A 20,584-nucleotide genomic window follows, 5' to 3' on the forward strand; every position below is an offset into this window, starting at 1 on the left:
TCCAAGCCTCTAGATGCCCTTGCATTTAAATATTATTCAAAATACAACGGAATAAAAATAAAAACAAAAAAACCTTAACTAGGTACCGCTTCTTACCACCAACACAGACAATAATTAACCCTACATGGAATCAAATCCTGGATAATAACATATGCCCCTTAACTATAAAACAAGCCTTTATCAAATCTTCCCTCCCTAAAAACACAGATAAATACATTAACCTTGCAAAGCACTCCGAATGATATTTTAATTAACTAAGTATATGTCTACCCTGTCCCTTTTCTCTATTCTCTCTGGTCTAAACAACAAGTTTTAATTGGTCATAACCACCTGGCTTGTTTAAATTGTCTAAGCTCACCTACTACCTATTTTGAAAGCTTTCCCACATTCCCTTCTGTGGTTTTTAATCAAAGCCAAATGTAATCCAATCACATCTGATTAAAGATCTCTGGAGCCACTCCATTGTAGCTCCCCTGAGGTTTCATGCTCCAAATGAACCAATCATTCCCATTTACCGAAGTCCACTCTGTCTGAATTTGCCATTCACTGCAAATCTTCAGCTGGCATGTGCTGGTTGTTTCTGGCTTCTCCAAGTGATGGCATCGGTATTGCTGAACCATCAGAGTACGATTGGCATACACTTGTCGGCACAGGACTTGTCGGTGCTGCATACCAAGGCCACATGTTTTACTGCACTCAGACCACTCCCCTATATCCCAGCTAACAGAGAAAAGAAAAAGGAGAACATAATAATGATCCGCTGTTAATAAAGACAGTGCCATATTGTAGACACTAATCTCCTTTCAATTCTGATTATAAGTGTTTGGACAAAAAAAAAAGTCTTATACTATCATTTAAACCTCTGCATGTCTTTTGCTGAATACTGAAATAAATAATACTTATCCTTTATATAGGGGACCACTGCAGACTTCCAAAGGGTCTACAAAGGATGAGGTGTTACGCTATTAAATGTGTAAGAGTTGCAGAACTGGGTACATAGTGATCTGAGTGTATTTTTAGAAATTGTCTAGCAATATATATTATTTCTGATTACTTTAACAACACTTCCCAAAACATGTAAAAGCAAGATGCCTGCCCTGAGGAGCCTACAGACTTTTTCTGGACATGACACAGGGAGAGCAGTAATAAGACAGTTGTTTGGAGGAGGAATGGTAGATGGATCACCTAAATGGGCATTAACTTACATATACAAATAAAATGATGTATGACAAACAATGAATAGATTCATTTTATTTCAGTGACAATAAGATTCCTTTCCATTAAGATTTCTATTAAGACTGTATATATGTATTTGTTTTATTAATATATATATTTTAATTTTCATGTCATTTTTGGTGTCATGCTCAGGGAGATGAGTGCATTGCTAGTACAAATGCCCTTCACACTGTTAACTTCAGACTTGTTGTGGAGAATGAGGGCAATAGCTGTATCATTTATCATCAGCACTGTATGCATCCCAGTTTACCTGATTGACAATATTCTGTCTGATTAGACAGAGTTCAATTAAACGCTTGAATTAAAGGTTATTAAGAAGAACAAGCAGGAAACAAAGCTGTGGCTAGAGATCAGCTATCTCTGGGGAAAGTATTCCAAGAGTCCTTTGAGAACATTGGATGGGCTATTACTTGGAATTGCCCACCTGGCTCCAGCCAGGTCACAGGCCTATTTTTCCCAGGCCAGGGGCCCTAAGATCAAAAATGACAGTAAACCTTAAAACTCCCTGCCTGGAGAGGAAGTGTGTGTGTAGAGAAGCTGACAGAGAGAGGCAGAGATTGCAGCAGGAGCAGTCAGTCAGAGACAGAGGCCCTGCAGAGTGTGTCTGAGGCAGTATAGGCTCGCCTAAAGCTTATCCCTTGTCTCAAAGCTTAGGCAAGACCCTCTGTAGTGTTAACCCTTTTATCTGCTTGCTATATACCCTTGGGTGAATATATAGTGTGCTGTTTGGAAGGAGCTGTTCTGAGTTACCTTAATCAGCTGCTGATCACAGGCTCCCAGAGAGAGGAGCCTTGCAGGTGCCCGGTACATTTGGGCCTGTCATATTAACATAGTTAGAAGATGGGGGACTGAGTTGTAGAAGAGGGCAGAAGTAGAAGGCAGCAGAGGGTGCACTCATGAGGGACTGCAAAGGAGTATAACGTATAAGGCACCACTTACCCTGAACAGTGGGAACGTAACCTGGTGATTCAGTCTAAAGTGGTGTGAACCGCGGAGTTCTGCTCTAGGAGAAGTGCAGGTAGAGGCTTCTCTCTTGGAAAGAGCACCAAGGGAGAGACTAGGGGAGAGATTGCAGGGGCAGTGCACCCTTAACCATCATACCTGTTGAGGATTGGCACTGCCAATCACTCCTAACTCCCTTATCTCACATGGGATAACAGTGCTGGAATGGAGGATAAACTGCTATGGCTGCCACTTCCTTAGGCTACGTCCTCACTACGGGGGGGGGGGGGGGGGGGGCGGCGGGCGGAGAGAGCTTGGTTTAAGATAGGCAAATTCAGCTACGCGAATAGTGTAGCTGAATTTGACATATCAGAGCCGACTTACCCCGCTGTGAGGACGGCGGCAAATCGACCTCTGCGGCTCCCCCATCGACGGCGCTTACTCCTACCTCCGCTGGTGGAGTAGAAGCGTCGATTCGGGGATCGATTGTCGCGTCCCGACGAGACGCGATAATTCGAGCCCCGAGAGATCGATTTCTACCCGCCGATTCAGGCGGGTAGTATAGACCTCCCCTTAGAAAGGAATAAAAACCACCTCTGACAGGGGAACCCATCAGCTGCACTCCATGTCACAAGTGGAAAATACTTGAGATGTTCACCCTAGAGTCCTATTTAAAACAGCTACCCTCCTTTGTGCAAAGCTTCAGTGACACTGCTGCCTTCATTTTCCAGTGTATTTTCTGGCACTATCTTACAAGGCTGGGCATGGGAAGATGTTGCAGGCTTCTTCTTCTGGCGTGGGCTTGGTGCTGGTGTCACAATAGCTCTCAGACACCTCCTCATGAGATATTCTGTTTACACAGTGGAAGATTGGGTATCGCAACCCTGAAATGGCAATAAAACAAAAACAAAAACCAAACCAATAATAAGTAGTGCAGATAAAAAGAAAACATTCAACATACATGTGACTTAGCTACAACAACAGGATCTGGTACCGAAGGCTTAAACACAAGAGAGCAACAGGATAAGGAAAATGGTCCAAATTAGTAGTTTATCCAATGTACATAAACACAAATAAACATGGGGATTGGTCCTGCTTTGAGCAGGGGGTTGGACTAGATGATCTTCTGAGGTCCCTTCCAATCCTGATATTCTATGATTCTATAAGTGAAATCTGAATGCTTTGCTGCTTACAGCAACACGACGACGGCAGCTGCCTGCAAACACAAACCACAGCACAGCATTGCAAAAGAGTCTGAGAAAGTGTTGTGGTTTTGCTCCATTAAATGTTTTTGGGGAGAACTGTGCATAGCTTCAGCCTGTAGTTGATTTAAAAAATGCAGTTTAGCAGCTTGAACACAGGACTGGGAGAAGGAACTTGTGTGCACTAATCCAGCCTCTGTGTCAGATTCCTTTTCTTTTTGCTTTTGGGCAAGTAATTTACCCTCCCTACTTTAGGATTATCATCAGGTAAATAAGGATATAAAAATAATACCTACCTCACTGGAGTGTTGTGAGGCTTCATGAATTAATGCTTTAGGGATGACAAGTACTGGATAGATGTTAAGTATTATTATTTCTCTCCTTTTTTAACTGCTCAGTCTCTTTAGCTAAGTTTTGCACTTAGAGAGAAAGGCGGTGATTTCCTTTGCTTGTGTAACCTGTCTCTGAGGATGGTGAAAAATTCAGACCAAAGTGCTAAGTGTATCACTTCCATTACTCTGGAACAGAGAATTCTCACCAATTCCAGCAGCTCAGTGAGTCACACAACTCTAGTTCTGAGGTCAAAGAAGAGTTTGTACAAACTCCCTCAAAGCCCACACAGTTCTTTCTCATTTCTGCTACTCTGTTCCAAAGAAGATCCATGTCAAACTTTTCCATCCTTGCCTGTAACCAATTTATTCTAATTCTTCTCGGGAGCTACGCTATATTGGTTGACCACCAGACCTGTGAAAATCAGGCCATTTTCAGTTATCTTAAGTTGGGCATCATAAAGTGAAGCACCCCAAATCACTAGCAACTTTGGAATAGGCCCAGTTAATGTGGAGACTGATGGGTGGGCAAAAAAATAGGGTTACCATACGTCCGGATTTTCCCGGACATGTCCGGCTTTTGGGGGCTCAAATCCCCGTCCGGGGGGAAATCCCCAAAAGCCGGGCATGTCCAGGAAAATCGGGAGGTCAGCCGGGCCCGCGGGGAGCCGGTCAGCCAGGCCCGCGGGGAGCCTGGTCGGCCGGGCCGGCGGGGAGCCGGGTCAGCCGGGCCGGCGGGGAGCCGGGTCGGCTGGGCCCGCGGGGAGCCGGTCAGCTGGGCCGGTGGGGAGCCGGGGCCGGGAGCCGGGGGGTGCGCCGGGCCGATTTCACCCCACACCCCCCTTACCTGCTTCAGGCTTCCCGCGAATCAAATATTCGCAGGAAGCAGGGGAGGGGGCGGAGACTTTGGGGAGGGGGCGGGGTTGGGGGCGGGGGCCGTGGAGTGTCCTCCATTTGGAGGCACAAAATATGGTAACCCTAAAAAAAAGAAATAATGGAGTGTGAAAATAAACTCTGATGTGAAAGGGAAAGATCCTGCTTAGGTTAGAGGTAAGTACGTTTATACCCCAAAATGAACTAACCACAAACAAAACACATAATTCAAACAGGAATGCAGCTAAATTGTTTCCCCTTCTTTCCACAGACATATCCTGATATGCTGTCCTTATCTTACTAACTCTCCTCCCCAAATTTAGGGTCTGATCCTGTTTCAATTGAAAACAATGGAAGTTTTGCCATGGACCTATGTGACAGCTGGGGTAGACCTTTGTTTCTGAAGTAAAACTAAGGTAAAACTATACTGACTCTCATTTATGTTAACAGCTGCTTTGCTTGGGAATGTAGGGAAGAACAGTATACAACCTGAAGAGTAGAGTCCCCAGTTCGTTATCAGACACACAGACAACTATTAGACAATGTTTATGTTTCAGCAAGCAGACTCTTGTTGCAGCTTTCCAGAGATCATATTGCATATCTCCCATCCTTACCCAACACCAGCTGTTCTTCCTGATGTATCAGGTTTCTTGAAGGCACAATCCTCTACAAGGTACGTCTAGAGTAGACCAAACACCAAGAGGATTTACATCCTCAGAGTAAAGAGAAGTAAATCCTTACAGGAAAGATGCGAGAGAGTATGGCACCAGATGTTAGAGTTGCAGCTTAATTCCTTCCTTCGGCCACCAAATATGCTTGCGTCTATTTTAGAACCAAACTATAGGCCTACAGTGCAGCAACTTGCATGGAACTTAGAGGGAGGAGTACAGGATGCAGAAGGCACCAGAAAGCCAGTCTGTGTGCAAATGGCTAGAATGCTAGCTGCACCTCTGTAAATAGTTCTCTTAGCAAAGAGCTGTTTAATTGTAGAAACATGGAGTCCTCTCCTGTTGTTACCCAGCATGTAACATATGAAACACGCTCATGTGCAGAGTTCAAAGCTGCATGACTCATCGTAAAAGTCCAAATGAGTCACATGGCTAAAAGCCTGCACAACTCTGAAACTGGATAATTTGCTGACAACATGCAGCTGTGTATGTGTATGTGGCAGGGAGGAGTGAACAAAAGGGTAAAACTGTAATAGCAACAGCTTGAACATCTTGGCTAATGTGGTATAAGTTAGAAGCCTATTATGCTAAGAGTCCATCGATACTGCAACTGGCTTACATGATTGCTGACAATGCAGATCTTATGCCATTGGACTGAATGCTTAGTCTGCTCCAGCTCCTTCTATATCTAATTATCCACTTGAATCTGCTGTCTAAGTCTAGCATCTGTTGTTAACTAGCCCCACATTCCTACCTCCCAGTGTTTTAAATCTCAATTTTAATGGTAACTTTTGGTGATTACTGAAAAGTTTTTAACTGTGTTAACAGATTTTCTGCAGACTCCTGCATCTCATCCCGTATTTACAAAACTTACGTTTTTCTTCATCTAACCAGGAGGTTGGCTGCGAGAGAGAGAGAGAGAGAGAGAAAGAGAGAGAGAGCGCGCGCGCACAGTACATTCAGATAGCTATTTGTTTTAATTGATCTTGCACTAAAGTTTTGTAATAGCTTTAACTCACACCCATGGTTTAAATAAAATAAGTGTGGTTCTGATTAATGCTGTTGGCTGACATGCAGCAAAATATGGCATTTGTAATAAAGGAAATTAAAAGCTTACATGTCTGCCAAATTTAAAGTCATTCAGCAATATATTTAAATGAGAAGGTTTGCATCTGAAATGCTAATTTACAATAAAATTGCATACAGAGCATCTTCATTCTTCTAGTTCTAGTAGAAAGTAGGTAATTTAGCAATCAGCTGGGTGCTTTAGTCATTAGCTTTCTTTATGAATTTGCTTTTTCAATTAAGAACATGCTGCACACTGCGGTATCACTGTTACTAAATTTCGTATTCATACCACTCTCTCTGTAATGTGTTTCCATTTACAGCTAAGCTAAGGCCTAGATTGTGGCTCTAAGCCACAGTCTGTGCTGGAGGATAGGGGAACAGGGAAGAGGAGTTGCTCTCAGGAGGAGTTTCTCTGGTTCCTGGAGTGTATAAACTGTAGTGGCATATGCTCTCATCTGTGTCTGGCTGATGCACAGAGTTGGTGCCAGAGAAATACTCTCACTACCGCATTTGGGGAAGTTAGCAGTTTCCACAGGCATGGACCCTGGTATTAAAAAGCTACACGCTCAGTCTGATCAGATAGAACTTTAGGACAGAGCTGGTTGATATTTTTCATCTGAAAAATAATTTAAAAAAAAGATAAATGGCCTTTTTTCAAAATCAAAAACTTCAGTGAAAAGTACGTCCAATATTTCCAGTTTTTAATGAAAAATCAATAATTTTCTTCTCAGTTTTTCCTTGGTGCCATTCTGCCATAGAATGAAAGAGAATGAATGATGTGTAGGCACTTTTCTTCTTTTCCTTCCTCCTTTTGCTAGTCAATAACTTCCCAAAGTTGAAGAAGTTATGAAAAATTGCAGAGTAGGAAAAGAAGAAAAGAAAAAATGAAAAAGTGAAGGAAACAATGGACATCAAAAAAAAATTTGCAGTTGCAAAAAAGGCAAATGTGGAAAAAAGTTCAAATTTTCAAAAATTATCAAAAAAAAATTCTCAGAATGTTTTTAAAAAAGAAATAAAAAATATTCCTTTACAAACTCTGCAAAATGGAAACAAGTTCAAAATTTCAACGTTGTTTCAAAAAATTGTTTTCCCTCTCTTTATCATTTCTCTTTGAGAGAGAGCAAAGAACCTGTTGGACCTCAATTGCCTTGGAGAATTATATGGGCAGAGGTAGTCAACTAAGTAACTCAGGCCTAGATTTGTAACAAACTGTTCATGCTATCAGCAAATCATAGTTCTCCCAGTACTGCTAATTAGTATACTGCTAATTAAATTTGGTAGAGTCTGGGACACAAGGTTCACCCCCCGTTAGAACCTAGGGAAGGTATATTTATTTCAGACATTCCTCCTTTCTAATTTCAGGGAGTAAGTCTCAGTTCCATAACATGCTGAAAGCTTTCCTGTGATATGATATTTTTCTAGTGTTCTGCTGTTTAATCTGGATTCAGATTTCATAGCTGCTTCCCACTGACTGCCAGATATTTAAAAACAGCAAAATTCTGATCATAGGGATTACAAAGGAAAGTTTCCAACATTCTTCCTATAAAATGACTGAAACCCCTCAAAACCCTTGCAGATTTGTGCACCTGTATTTGCATGCAGAATTTCTTGATCTGAGTGCTCAAATGCACAATTCTTTTGCAAAGAAACTTCAGCTTCTACCTTCCAAAAATATGATTGTTCCAATTCTCAGCTGGTGATCCTCACTGATTGCAAGAGAATTTATGTCTATTTACAGTAGCTGAGGATCCTGCCCACAAACTCTAATCTAAAAGCCATTTCCTAAGTCCAAGCAAAATAATATGATTTACGTTCACTGCCCCCCCCCAAGTGTCAGACTCCCAAGAGTCCTGATTTTAGTACTGTAACATTTCTGCCATAATTTCCCCAAGTTGGGCCGATTTCCCAATTCATTGTCCGGGACTAGCAAGGAATAACAATAAAAAAAAGAGAACATCGATGTAGTGCGCTTAACTACCCGCTTTCCCAACAGAGATATAATTTGAATTCATTATGATGATGATGTGCATAAGGATCCGCACGATATTAAGATTTCATGCACTAGCTCAGTTTCATATTTTGGAGCAAGGAGAGAGCGCTAAAGAAAATTAACTAAAATTTCCCCCCAGAGGAAATAGGTTTGCAGAGCAGTCACATCTGTCTAACAGCTCGATATTCCCAGTAACAGAATACACTATCAACTCCCTTTACATCACCACCTTTAATTGTCTTCCCTCACCTCAGGACTATGCTCACTGCCACAAAGATGTTACCTTTCCTCTATGTTCAGAGTTAAAGTTTTCTTTATTCTAGCTCAACAGAACCACAATTTTCCCATCAACTTAACAAGTTATATGGAATGTGTAGAGTTGTGTTTCGTTAGCTATATCAGTAGCCCTGACATATACCTCACTGGCCGAGCTTTCTGAGAGAGCCTTTCCACTTTATAATAAGCTCAGCTAGGAGGTATATGTTGACAATACCTGGAGTTAAGTGTATTTTATAAGTCCTCGTGGCAGGACTTCTCAGGTGAACTTCCCCACCAGTAGAATTTACTCCTGTCAGAGGTTTGCTAGAGCAGGAGTCAGAGCATGAAGGAAGGCACTTTCACTTGGTTTAGATTATATCTTATTTTGATTGTTTTTATTATTTACTCTTGGGTTTTATTCCAGACAAAAAGGACAGTATTTACTAGAGCACCTCAATTTAGGTTATATTTTAATACAATTTGTTGGTTTCCAAATAGGAAAAGGGTACTCAGCTGCTACAGTGAGAGAGGCTATAAACATTAACAAAAATTGTGTTTGGACATCACAAATCTCTAGAAACTACACACTCTACTATCATCTTCTGCTCAAGTATTCAGCTCCTGCACGCCTGTTCTGGAGAATATACCACTGATGTTTGTCAAAAGCATCAGTACCTCTGTTCCTACCATTGGCTAGTTCAACCAGCTTTTGTGCCCCAAACAGCTATGCCTCATCATGCAAAAGGTTAATTAAAGGGGTCGAATCCCTCAAAAAGCTTGTAATTCACACCATATATTGTAAGGGCATCTAACTAGCAAATGGAGCTCTGAGATGGAGGAATCACTGGAGGAATCACTGCCAGTAAAGGTGCAATCCAGGCAAATAGTAGGAAGATATTTACAGAGGTGCTAAAAGTACTAATGAAAATGGAGGATTTAAACAAACAGGGAAAGGAAACCAGAGAATGCTGAGGATAATGGTAGTGTATCAGGGAAACATGAGAAAAGCAACTTCAGGCAATTGTCCTCAGCCATAAAAGACTGCAATATTTCTCATTTCAGCAATGGATACCATGTTCTGCTTTATAATTAGGCTTGGAAGAATTAGATTTTTGTCAGTAAATGTCGATTTCACCGTACACACACAAACCAATGAAAAATATTTCCATCAATAATAATTAAAATTTACAGATAGGCAAAGTAAGAAAAATGCTGCTTGAGAACTTATTAGAGTTTGATTTAAGGATATTTACTTTGTATATTTTGATGCGTGTTGACAGTTTGTGTGTTAATGGTTATGAAGCGTTACCTTTTTGAATATCGCTGTCATTAAATAATTATGGACTGACCCCCTCTATGGACTGACCCCCTCAAAAAATTCCCACAGCTGTGAAAATGTATATGGATAAAAATATAAAAAAATGCTTAAAACTCAGAATTTTGCACAACTGTGAAAAATTAAATTGATAAAAATACTTAAAAATAAACATCAATATTATCTGTTGAAATGATAAAAAAAATTGGAATCTTCCAAGCCTGTTTGTAAACTATGTGCACCATGCTCTGTTTCTTTTCTTTTAAAATTATTTTTATTGACATATATTTGGAACCCACTTTGTGCTACAGATTTGCCTGTCTATCACTTAGTGAGAAACAACAGAAAGCAGTGGCTCAAACATATGTCTAATGCATAGAGGGATTTGCTGGGTTTTCTAACATGCTCTTTCCCCCATGTTTTTCTTCTCCTGGCCTGGAATCCTCCTGTGTGTAATATAAATACTATGCATACACTGTAAAGCATTTACCTTTCCCACACGAAGTGGTGCACTCAGTTGTTCCAACCTGTTTCCAGTTGTGTTCTCGGTTTCGTCGTGGTGGCTGCACAGCAGGCACCTGGTTGTCTGGCTGATGAGAAGGAAACCTTCCAGGCTGAATAACAGGAAAGGTCCCTGTTGACTGTCCAGTGTGAGTGTCTGTCTCCCTATGCAAATTCCCATCTTCGTGATCTGTACCATCTGTCAGTTCTAACTGACCATTGAATGGCTCCCCTGGGGACAGGCAACAATAGCAAATTAAAAGAGTGATCATCTCTTTCAAATATTAGCTAATGCATTCACTAATTAGTAGTTGCAACAATGGTCTACAAAGTTGTCAAGCTTGGAAATAGCTTTTATCTCCATATCCAGACTTGCTGGGTTGTTCTGCAGACAAAGACTTTGCTGCTTTTCAATGAGGCACCCAATTCTCAGCAAGCAAACACACACACAAAGGTGGAAATTCACCAGGCATTTTCTAGCATAATTATTGCACCTAATGTCAATCAAGTTTTCCAAGGATTTGTTTTTTCACCATGCTCCATATTCTGTGCCTCTTAATGTCAAATTCCAGCTGCTCCTCATTAAGAAACAGGCTATAGAGCCAATACAAATCTGACAAGGAGAATCAAAAACATGAGAAATAGTACCAAACTTGCCTGCCAATTTTCTCTTTTTTTTTTTCAGAATTACTGTTACATTTAACACACCTCCATGCTATAGAATTCTAAATATATTCTGTCTAGAGAAAGTTTAGCTTTGGGGGCTTAGAAATTTCCACAGGATTGCGAGAGAGAAGCTGAGAAAGGTTGTTTCAAAATATCAAACTCCAAAAAGAAAGAAAAAGTATTTTAATTTCTGAAATTCAGGCAGAGCAATTCACCTCATAACAGTAACTGATCAAGGAAAAGTCACGGTGTGTTCTTATCCCATGTGACACATTAAAGACAAAATTACCTTCAAAACAGAAATAAAGAACCAGATCCTAGGCTGAAGCAAATCAGAGTAACTCCATCGAAGTCAATGGAGTTACACTGCTTTACACCAGCTGAACATCAGGGGTGAAATCCTGGCCTCATGAAGTCAATGACAAAACTTCCACTGACTTCAGTGAGGCCAGAATATTACTACTGGCCCATAATGCTACAGAATGTGCTTAAGGCAATGATGATTTACCTGGCCTTCTGTGAGGAGGCAACTGAGGGCTAATGACATTGGCTTCTGGAATGATATACTCGTAATGTATACCTGGGTTAGGTTGCTGATGTATCATCTAAGAGGAAAAACAGTCAAATAAATGTTACCTTATTCAAAATAATCACCCTTTCACTTAAACCACTTGTTAGGTTACTACTGCTTAACAGAAATATGCATTTAAACCAATCAACAGCATGATGATTGCTATTATTAGAAAAGACAAAGGTTTGTTTGGTACGTCAGTGAAATATGAAAATAAACAATTTGTTCCTGAGAGGCTAAAACAAGTAAAGAAAAGATGAGTTTCTACATTTGCAAATTGCACTAAATTGTAATAGGAAGGAACAGCTCTTACTCAAAAACATCACTGTGAAGAACTACATCATATGCGTCTTCTTGGTACAGGTGCAAAATGTGAAAATACAGCAGTGTTGTTAAAAGTCTTTCACTGAACACTAGGTGGCGAGAGAGGTTCAGATGACAAATAGGTTGGGACTGAAATAACTGACCTGACAGATAACTGAGAAAAGATAAACAAGAAGGAGAAGAAAGAGGGGGAAGGGTCCAAATCCAGATGTTCCAAACCCGGCTAGCTCTCTTCTCAAATGATTGTCAGTTCTACTTGAGTTGAGAATGCATAATCAGCACTTATGTATTATCATTTGATAATCGCCCTGTTCTGTTCATTCTGGAGCATCTGACACTGAGCACTGTTGGAAGACAGGACAGTGGGTTAGATAGAACATTGCTCTGTCTCACTATGGCCATTCTTGTGTTCTTATTAACCCATCTGTGTTACCTCAGATACCAAGTTGTCCCCTTTTATAGCCTTGCAGCTCAGCACATATCACTCACCACAGTATGTATAAAGCAGCAAGCAAAACTAGCTAACAATTGTATGTCTATTCCATTTATATAGCAGTCGTTTAACAGTGCTCAAGTAAATAGATAACAGAGGTCCACATATACATTGTGGTGACTGTATCACTGATATAGAATTGTGTTCCCAACCACCGCCAAATTCATTTTCAGGCAATTGGACTGAACATTCCACAGACAGCCAAACATGCAGAAAAGGTCCCTCATTTTTTCTACTGTTGGACAAAAGGGTTGGTTTGGTTGGGTTTTTTTTTTTGGTTTGTTTTAATATTTTTATCTAGCACTGGGAACCTTGAGCGTACCTGCTTTAAGAAAGACAACAACAAAGTGTAGAGGTTTTAGAGCCCAACTGTAAAATCCTTATGCACATTAGTAAGCACTCACATGTGTATCCCATTGAAATCAAGGGAGGGTGTGTGAATAAGTGCCTACCAACCTAGGAGCTGCATAATAAAGCTCTTGCAAGGTACTTGCGCCTCTTGGAAAACCATTTGAACCCCTTAACAGCGCTACATTATGCTGGTGGAGTGGGAATAGGGATGCTTGCATTATCAGTTATAGACACTATGTACTGTTGATTCTATTAGCCTGGCCTTGGTTACTTTAATAATGCGGCTGATTACACTGCTGCCTTAAAAGAACTTGGTCCTCTGCAGGGGTGTTGGATTGCTCTGGTAGAAGCCTCAGCCAGTTTAATTTAAAAAAGTCTGTCTTAAAAAAAAATCATCACTACAGATTGCTGTTAGTGCCTTATACCTGAGTTTCCTTATCAGCCAGACACTTCCTCTTGAACCTGAAAAGTGTCTTGGTTCTGCCAAAGCAAGGGCTACAACCAAGAGAAAATCCCTTCAACACCCCTGTGACCCACCAGCAACAAACTTGTGGCACTAGGTTTTTTTGCAGTCAGAAAGCCATTCTGGAATCCACTGAAGTCTACAGAGTTATTCCGAGTTAGAATTCATCCCTTTGTCTTTGAAAAGTGCTTCCTCTGGCAAACTCAACAGCTTTTTCTCTAAGCTCTGCCCCAATGAGAGCACCCACTTTTGGGAATCATATGAGAATGCACTACCTGTAATGATTTCTATAAGAGCTGACCTTCTGACCTCTCTCTACAATTTTAAAATGCACTCTCTTGGTGCCCAGTCCTGCGAGGTGCTGAGCACTCTCAAGTCCTATTGACTTCAGTGGGAGCGGAGAGTGCTCCACATCTCTTCAGATCAGGACCCTACAGTTTGGGTAGTTCCAAGGAAAGCTCTCCTATGGTTCCCCTGATTCTTCCATAGTGTTTCCCAAAACTACTCACAAGGACCTGTTATAACAGTTCTGCTTTGAGTTAGTGGCAATGTAAGCTTTTGTAACAATTTAGCTTTATTGTATTCATGTCATAGCTGCTTTATGTGCATAACCAAACTGATCTGAATTTCTGTTCTTTATCTATCTGTTTAAACTTTGCTATAACATAACTTAGGAGCCTTTTCCTGTGCAACTGGAGAATGAAAGAAAGACAGCAGGAAGTGAGAGAAAAGACTGACAGCCAGCTGGAATTAACATTTTCATATCCCTTCAAGGTTCGGAGCTAAGGAAAAGGATTCAGAAATGGTAAGACAAGGACTGTATGGTTCAGGGAGTTGAGGAACTGGAAACTGGTTTATGTTAATATTAGCTATCTCTCTGTAACTAGAAAGTGAGGACCTGTGCGAGGGTGATTATGCTATTAACAAAGCTCCTATGATTTTCTTTCATCTAACACTCCTCCAATCCCCATTTTAGGACAAACCAGCACAGATGGCTTCTCAACCAACCTACAATGCAGTGAAAGGGAAAATGCTGATCTATCAGCCAGCCTAGATAAGCCTCCAGCGGTCCTGACATCCTACAGAGAGCATGATGAAAGAGAGAGAGTGCCAAACCAGGGGGCCAGTCCACAGCAATAACCCACAGTTCAAGTCACTAAGCTGTGCCCAAACCCATGGCAACCTTGCTGTTTTCTTACTGGCAAATAAGATGTCTTGAAGGGAAAAACGAAGGGAGATAAACAGGCAAAGATTAAATCAATACATAATAGTGACACAAACAAACTATGAGATATAAGAGCTCTAAAAATCAAAATACATTTTATTCTGATTAATTTAAGGTGCTCTAAAGTTTTTGATGATACTTATTTGGGAACACCTGAATAAGTCATGCATGGCTCCTTTGCCTTCCCTCTGGGTAATACAGTCATCATACATTAGGCATCAATTTCTTGGCAATAAAAACATCACAGCATCTCAGCTCACACCAGCCAATATTCTTTATGTAAGTGCTCATTATATCCTTTTTTTTTAGTAATATGCATTCTGGGCAATCAGAATCTATTAATCTTTACATCAACATTTTACATCACAACGAATGAAAAATCATTCCCCATCTCCCACATTGGGCCCTGTTAAAGCAACACAATAAATAATTATTGTTACTTTTTAATCATTTTGCCATTTGTAACTCTTCCAGTTGTAGGAGCCGGTGCACTTTCTATAAAAATATACGGCACTAATTTTTCTATCATGTGTCATTTCACTTGTTGAGTTTAATGACAACCAAACCCTGGCCAATTAAAACAACCAATATCATCAATTCAGACTGTGTATCTATACTACATGTGGTCTTTCAGCCAATATATTTTATTTTATATTTGTGTATGAGCATGCCTATATGCACAATTAATTTCATAGTATACTATAATAATCCACAATAGCATTTTTATTTTAGTGTTGAACAATACCAGAAATACACTGAGTTGAATCCTGGCTCCATTGAAATCAATGCTTTTGCCATTGACTTCAATGGAGCCAGGATTTCACTGCAATTTGGTTCTGCGATTGCTTTGCGGAGTGTCTGCTGTTTAGGATTTCCTAATGAAGTTTGCCATTAAAACTCTGCCCAGGAATGCTTCATTTTGTAGCTTTTATTTATATTTATTTAAAAATACACAGAATCAAGAAGGCTTGAATCCATCAGAAGTCTTGACAGGCTTCAGACGTTTGATTCGGGTAACTATAAAACTAACCAAGCCAAATTATCTTTAGTAGAAAAGTGTCTGGAGGAAATACAGCTCTCGTGAAATAAAGAATACTATATGCTTTGCCTCTGATTTTACTCAACAAGTAAAATTGGTTTTACTGGGTCAGGAAACCCATGTGGTAAGAGATATCTGTTACTGTTTAGATTTCCTATGATCTGGGGCAATACAGAGGTAACAGCAAAGATATTGTAATATCTAAAACACTGTTACCTCTAAGGATTAAATGGAATGCTGGCATTTATCTATTGCTATTGCTTGTGTTTTTAGTGTCATGTGTGAACAAAGACCAGAACTCTTGTTTTCCACTAGGAAGGTTAATCTGAATTTGACAAACTTACATAGACATCCAGGATCTCGTCTGTCGGACCGTCTGCTAAAAAGGACTCCCCTGCAGTGCTTGAGATTTCATTTGGACGTTTATATGTGAATGTAGTCCCTCCTCCTTCATATCTCCCGGGTCGATCAATTGCCCAGTTTCCATTGATGATGGACCGTCCTGATCGACTCCGCAGTGCTGTCAGGGGAGAAAAAAACACACACACACACAAATGCTGATCACAAGGTATCACCTTTATATACTAGTTCTCAGACTGTTGAAGGGTTTTTGAGGCAAACACAAACAAATTCACGTAACTGGATTATGCTGCTGTATATTCTCTGACTTCATGGAATCAGGCAGTATTGCTGGAACAAAAAATATTGCAGATAATATCAATACTTGTGCAAAGAAACCCAGTCTCAAAAACCTGACTCTTATTTGAATATGTGAATTTTATTCCGCAGGAAGAGAAAAATACAAAGCTACAATAGAAAACTCATTTTTCATGGAATATCATGTTGTGATTTTGTCTCAACCAGCCAGACGGGTACATTGAATACACATGGATAACGGGGAAGTGGTTTCCTGAACTTCCTCCACATCCACGTGAATCTTTATTTAGTGGTTTGGACACAGTAAAGCACTGAAGTGGATACAGATTATCACAACATCTACACTATGTAGAACCACTACCCACCCCTACAATTTATGAACCAGAAAATACTTTGGTTTGCCAAATATTCCAATTATTCTTAATGCAGCCTTTGGCAAATCTTTAATTTTCCTTTACAGAATACACATTTTGCCAAACATCTGCAAAATTCTGTTCTGTAAAACTGCTTGGGGTGACGGGTATCTGCAAACACCATTGTTCCCTATCCGTAAGGGAGACCAATTCTACTAATTCTTTTTTCTGCCTAGTCTATTTAGATTGTAAGCTCTTTGGGGCAGAAACTACCTCTTATGTTTGCCCAACACCTAGTACAATCATTGTATTACTATGACTTGTGCCTAAAGGCCCAAACAAAACTGAAGCCTCACTGTGCTAGGCACAGTACATACATAGGCGCCAACTTTCCCCGGCGCCGGTGCTCAGGCCCCCCCGCTCCTGGCCCCGCCCCATCCTTTCCCCACCCCTGCCCAACCCCCATTCCAACCCCTTCCCCCAAATCCCAGCCCCAACTCCGCCCCCTTCCTGCCCCTATTGGACCCCTTCCCCAAATCTCTGCCCCTTCCCTGAGCGCGCTGCGTTCTCCCTCCTCCCCCCTCCCTCCCAGCACTCGCCGCGCGAATCAGCTGTTTCGCAGCACAAGCGCTGGGAGCTAGGGGGAAAAAGCAGGCACATGGTGTGCCCAGGGGAGGAGGTGGAGGCAGAGCGGAGGTGGAGGTGAGCTGGTGCGGGGTAGGGTAGGGTGGGGAGCTGCCGGTGGGTGCTAAGCACCCACCAATTTTTCCCTGTGAGTGCTCCAGCCCCAAAGCACCTGCGGAGTCGGCGCCTATGGGTACATATACATAGAAAAGAGAAAATCCCTACCCCAAAGAGACCACCCTGAGTCTACTATAGTTTAAGTGTAGAATGAGGTTATCTACCATTTAGGGAGATATATAAAATAGAACAATAGGATCCTATTGCATCCTTGAGTGAAAAAAATTGAACTATCTTTACACCTTACAGGGTTCTAAAGTAACTGTATAAACCCAAAACAGGGACCTGGGCACCACTCTACACAGCTCAGTGACAACCTCTGCTCAGTGCACCGCTGCAAGAGTTCATAGCATTTGGTTTTGGTCACTGTTGCAGACAGGGTACTGGATGTGATGGACCCTGGTCTGATCTAGTATAGCATTAGATCAATAGCCACACTGGAGCCACACATTTACTCCAGATTCGGGGAGCCCTGAGCAGAACACCAAGGAGCCAGAGGGGGTAGGGCTCTTTCTATGACTGGTTCTCACAAGATTAAACAGCAAGGCCCAAATTTTGGACCTCTCTCTTTTCCCATGACAGTGATTGCTGCTGACTAGTTTACCTTTGGGGAAGTAGAACAAGTATAAACTTGTTGGTGAAACCTACTTCTAGCAGAAGTCTCCATGCTGGGAACGTATAAGAAAATATTGTTTTAACTGAATTATGTAAACAGTACTCATATACTACGGTTATATATAGTGAATTAATAATAATAGTCACTTATTTATTATTAAGAAACAATGGTAACCTTGAACTACCAGTTTTCAAATCTAAATCAAATGGAAGTTGCGGTATGTTAGTGACATCAGGTCAGTTTGCAAACTGTATCATACATTAACATATATAGAAGATGAGAGACAAAACTAACTTTTATCTGTATTGCCTCTCATATCAAAAAGAGGTCTCCTTCCTAACTGTGGATGGAATTATGGGCAGAATAAAATGAATAAGTCCATATTGTTGGTTCTCAGTATTCAGTGTTTTCAAATGGGAGAGTATAAGTATTCTAAACACCACAAACAAGTGGGTATTCCAGTTGGACAGGACTTAGGAACCCTTTTCGTAACAAATAGACACAGTGCCAGAGATGCTAGTGGCTCAGGAAATTGGCAAACACATTCACCAAATACATTTAAACAAGTGATACGTGAGGAATTCATGAGCGATTGGCATAAGGATATTCTGTGAGCAGAGTACACTCCATTGTGCTTTATTCACTTAGCTCATGTAAAAAAAAAAACATTTTAATGGAAACAAATCTGTTTACCTTTAAAAAGAAATTAGTAGCGACACAATACAGGTTTCAAACTACATAAATTGCAATGAGGGTATTAGATTTCAGCCTACTGGGGGCCCTTCACTGTAAGCAGTGAATTTGATATATTTGTTTAACAAAATATAACTTTATAACAATGTGAGATAGCAAATATAAAAACAGTGATAGAAGTGTCTAGCTAAAGCCAGATTATACCTACACGCGAGAGAAGGCGTAAAGAAACCTCCACTTTGTGCAGGCCATCATTGTAATCCCTGCTCTCAAGGGAAGATAAAGACTGCTCTGTTACTATTCTTCTAGGCAACTAATCCTCCAAAAGGGGCTGGGATTGGCAAGTACTCCGCTCTCATGCACAGAACCCAATGAAGTTTATTAAGTTTACAAAGACTAATAAGCTGCACCCCAGAAAAGGATGTGGTAGTAGGCATGCACCCACCTTGCATCTGAGCACTCCTGGAAGCATTCTGCCTCCTGGTTCTCCCCCTGGGGCGGGGTGGCTCTTTACTACTCCCAGCACAGCACTATGCTCAAGGGCACAAGCAAGAACTTAGAACACTTAGTATCCAGAAAAAACATCCTTCACTGTTTATGGCCCAGATCCCACTCACATTGAGGTAATTGGCCCAACTAGTGACTATGATGGTGCAGCATCAGGCCCCACAATCGTATATTAATTTTTATTGTAATTTTATCATTTTATTGTAATGTATGCTACATATTTTCTCTTGAGAAGTATTTTAAGTCCATTTGTTTCCTGGATCTCTTATTTTCTGACACACCTGTTACTAAATAAAGAATTTCTCTACCTATGGATGTTGGCTGACACAAATAATATATTTCACATAACTTTTTTTTTTAGCTTAGCCATACAAGTATATTCTCTTTCCTCGCATATTTCTGGGAGGCAAAGTTCAGGTTCACACACTATTAAATATAGATTATTATAAAATACCGACAGAAAGAAATGACTATAAGCAACATGCTATTTACAACTGTTAAACTTTGATTCAAACACCTGAAATACAGGGCTGCTTTGCAAACTATATTGATCCTGGGGTTGCATCATTTTTAATATGGAACACTTCTAATAAAGGTTTAACTTTATGATCTGAATATTTTTCTTATACAGTTACTTTTAAAAAAATAATCCGCACATCAAGAGCTCGGAAATGAAAAAAGCGCTGGCAAAGATTAAATTATTGTTAATAATAAAGCTGTAGAAAGATGGCTGTCTGGAAACCAACAAGTCCATTAAATTTTAATTTGACATTCATCAGATGACAGGTTTGAAAGAGGCCTCCACATAAAAAAGGAAAATGTGCCTCTTACTGTGTTTTGATCACCTTGCATTTATCACCTCTACTGCCCTCCACCTAGAAATTTGATGGTGCTAATATTTTTAACCAAAGTATGAAAGAGTATAAAAAGCATTACCAGATTCCTCATTAAGGCACAGTCTACTGATGATTTCATCTACCCTATTTGTCAGCTTCTTAAATAAAACTGCATAGTTTAGAATACCCTTCAATAACACTTTGCGTCGATTGTACCATACGTCTCAGACTTCAAATTCTCATCGCACTTTTCTTTGGGCTGGGAATTAATGGGGGAAAGCTCAATGTGATATAAAATAGAATCTGAACTTCGGGTGCCTTAAAAACCATTCATTTTTCCAAGTTCAGCTTTGAACACTTCTTTTAATTATAATGTTTCATAGCGCTTGTCCTGATGCTTGCAGATTCTATTCTGCTTCTCCTGCATCTGATGCTGAGAAGAATAGGGAACAATTTAAAACAAATAATGTAGCACTAAAGAGGGAAGTTCTGTAAACAACGGGTTCCTGCCCATTGACTTTTATTTATTTTATTTTTTTTAAATACATGGGTTGGGTTCTTTTAAATACGTGGGTTGTCTTCTGGCTTCTGTGCCTTTAAGGCTTACTCAGTTCACATTTTCAGGCTTTTCTCCACAATCATAAGGGGTAGAAACTTACTTAAAAAA

The 20,584-nt window shown here is 40.4% G+C and overlaps 1 protein-coding gene across 2 annotated transcripts in view; it reads right to left on the reverse strand.

Moving 5' to 3' along the window:
• THSD4 (thrombospondin type 1 domain containing 4) overlaps nucleotides 1-20,584 on the reverse strand; it is a 644,254-nt gene that overhangs the window by 58,465 nt on the left and 565,205 nt on the right. For both annotated transcript variants that reach the window (XM_005284967.4, XM_008164064.4), the window contains 5 exons: nucleotides 15,859-16,034; nucleotides 11,557-11,653; nucleotides 10,372-10,614; nucleotides 2,933-3,062; nucleotides 516-720 (listed from right to left, as the gene is read on the reverse strand). In XM_005284967.4, coding sequence (XP_005285024.2) covers nucleotides 516-720; nucleotides 2,933-3,062; nucleotides 10,372-10,614; nucleotides 11,557-11,653; nucleotides 15,859-16,034 — 851 coding nt within the window. The remainder of the gene's footprint in view (nucleotides 1-515; nucleotides 721-2,932; nucleotides 3,063-10,371; nucleotides 10,615-11,556; nucleotides 11,654-15,858; nucleotides 16,035-20,584) is intronic.

Source organism: Chrysemys picta, chromosome 10 (genome assembly GCF_011386835.1).
Source record: "Chrysemys picta bellii isolate R12L10 chromosome 10, ASM1138683v2, whole genome shotgun sequence".
Classification (NCBI taxonomy): Eukaryota; Metazoa; Chordata; order Testudines; family Emydidae; genus Chrysemys; species Chrysemys picta.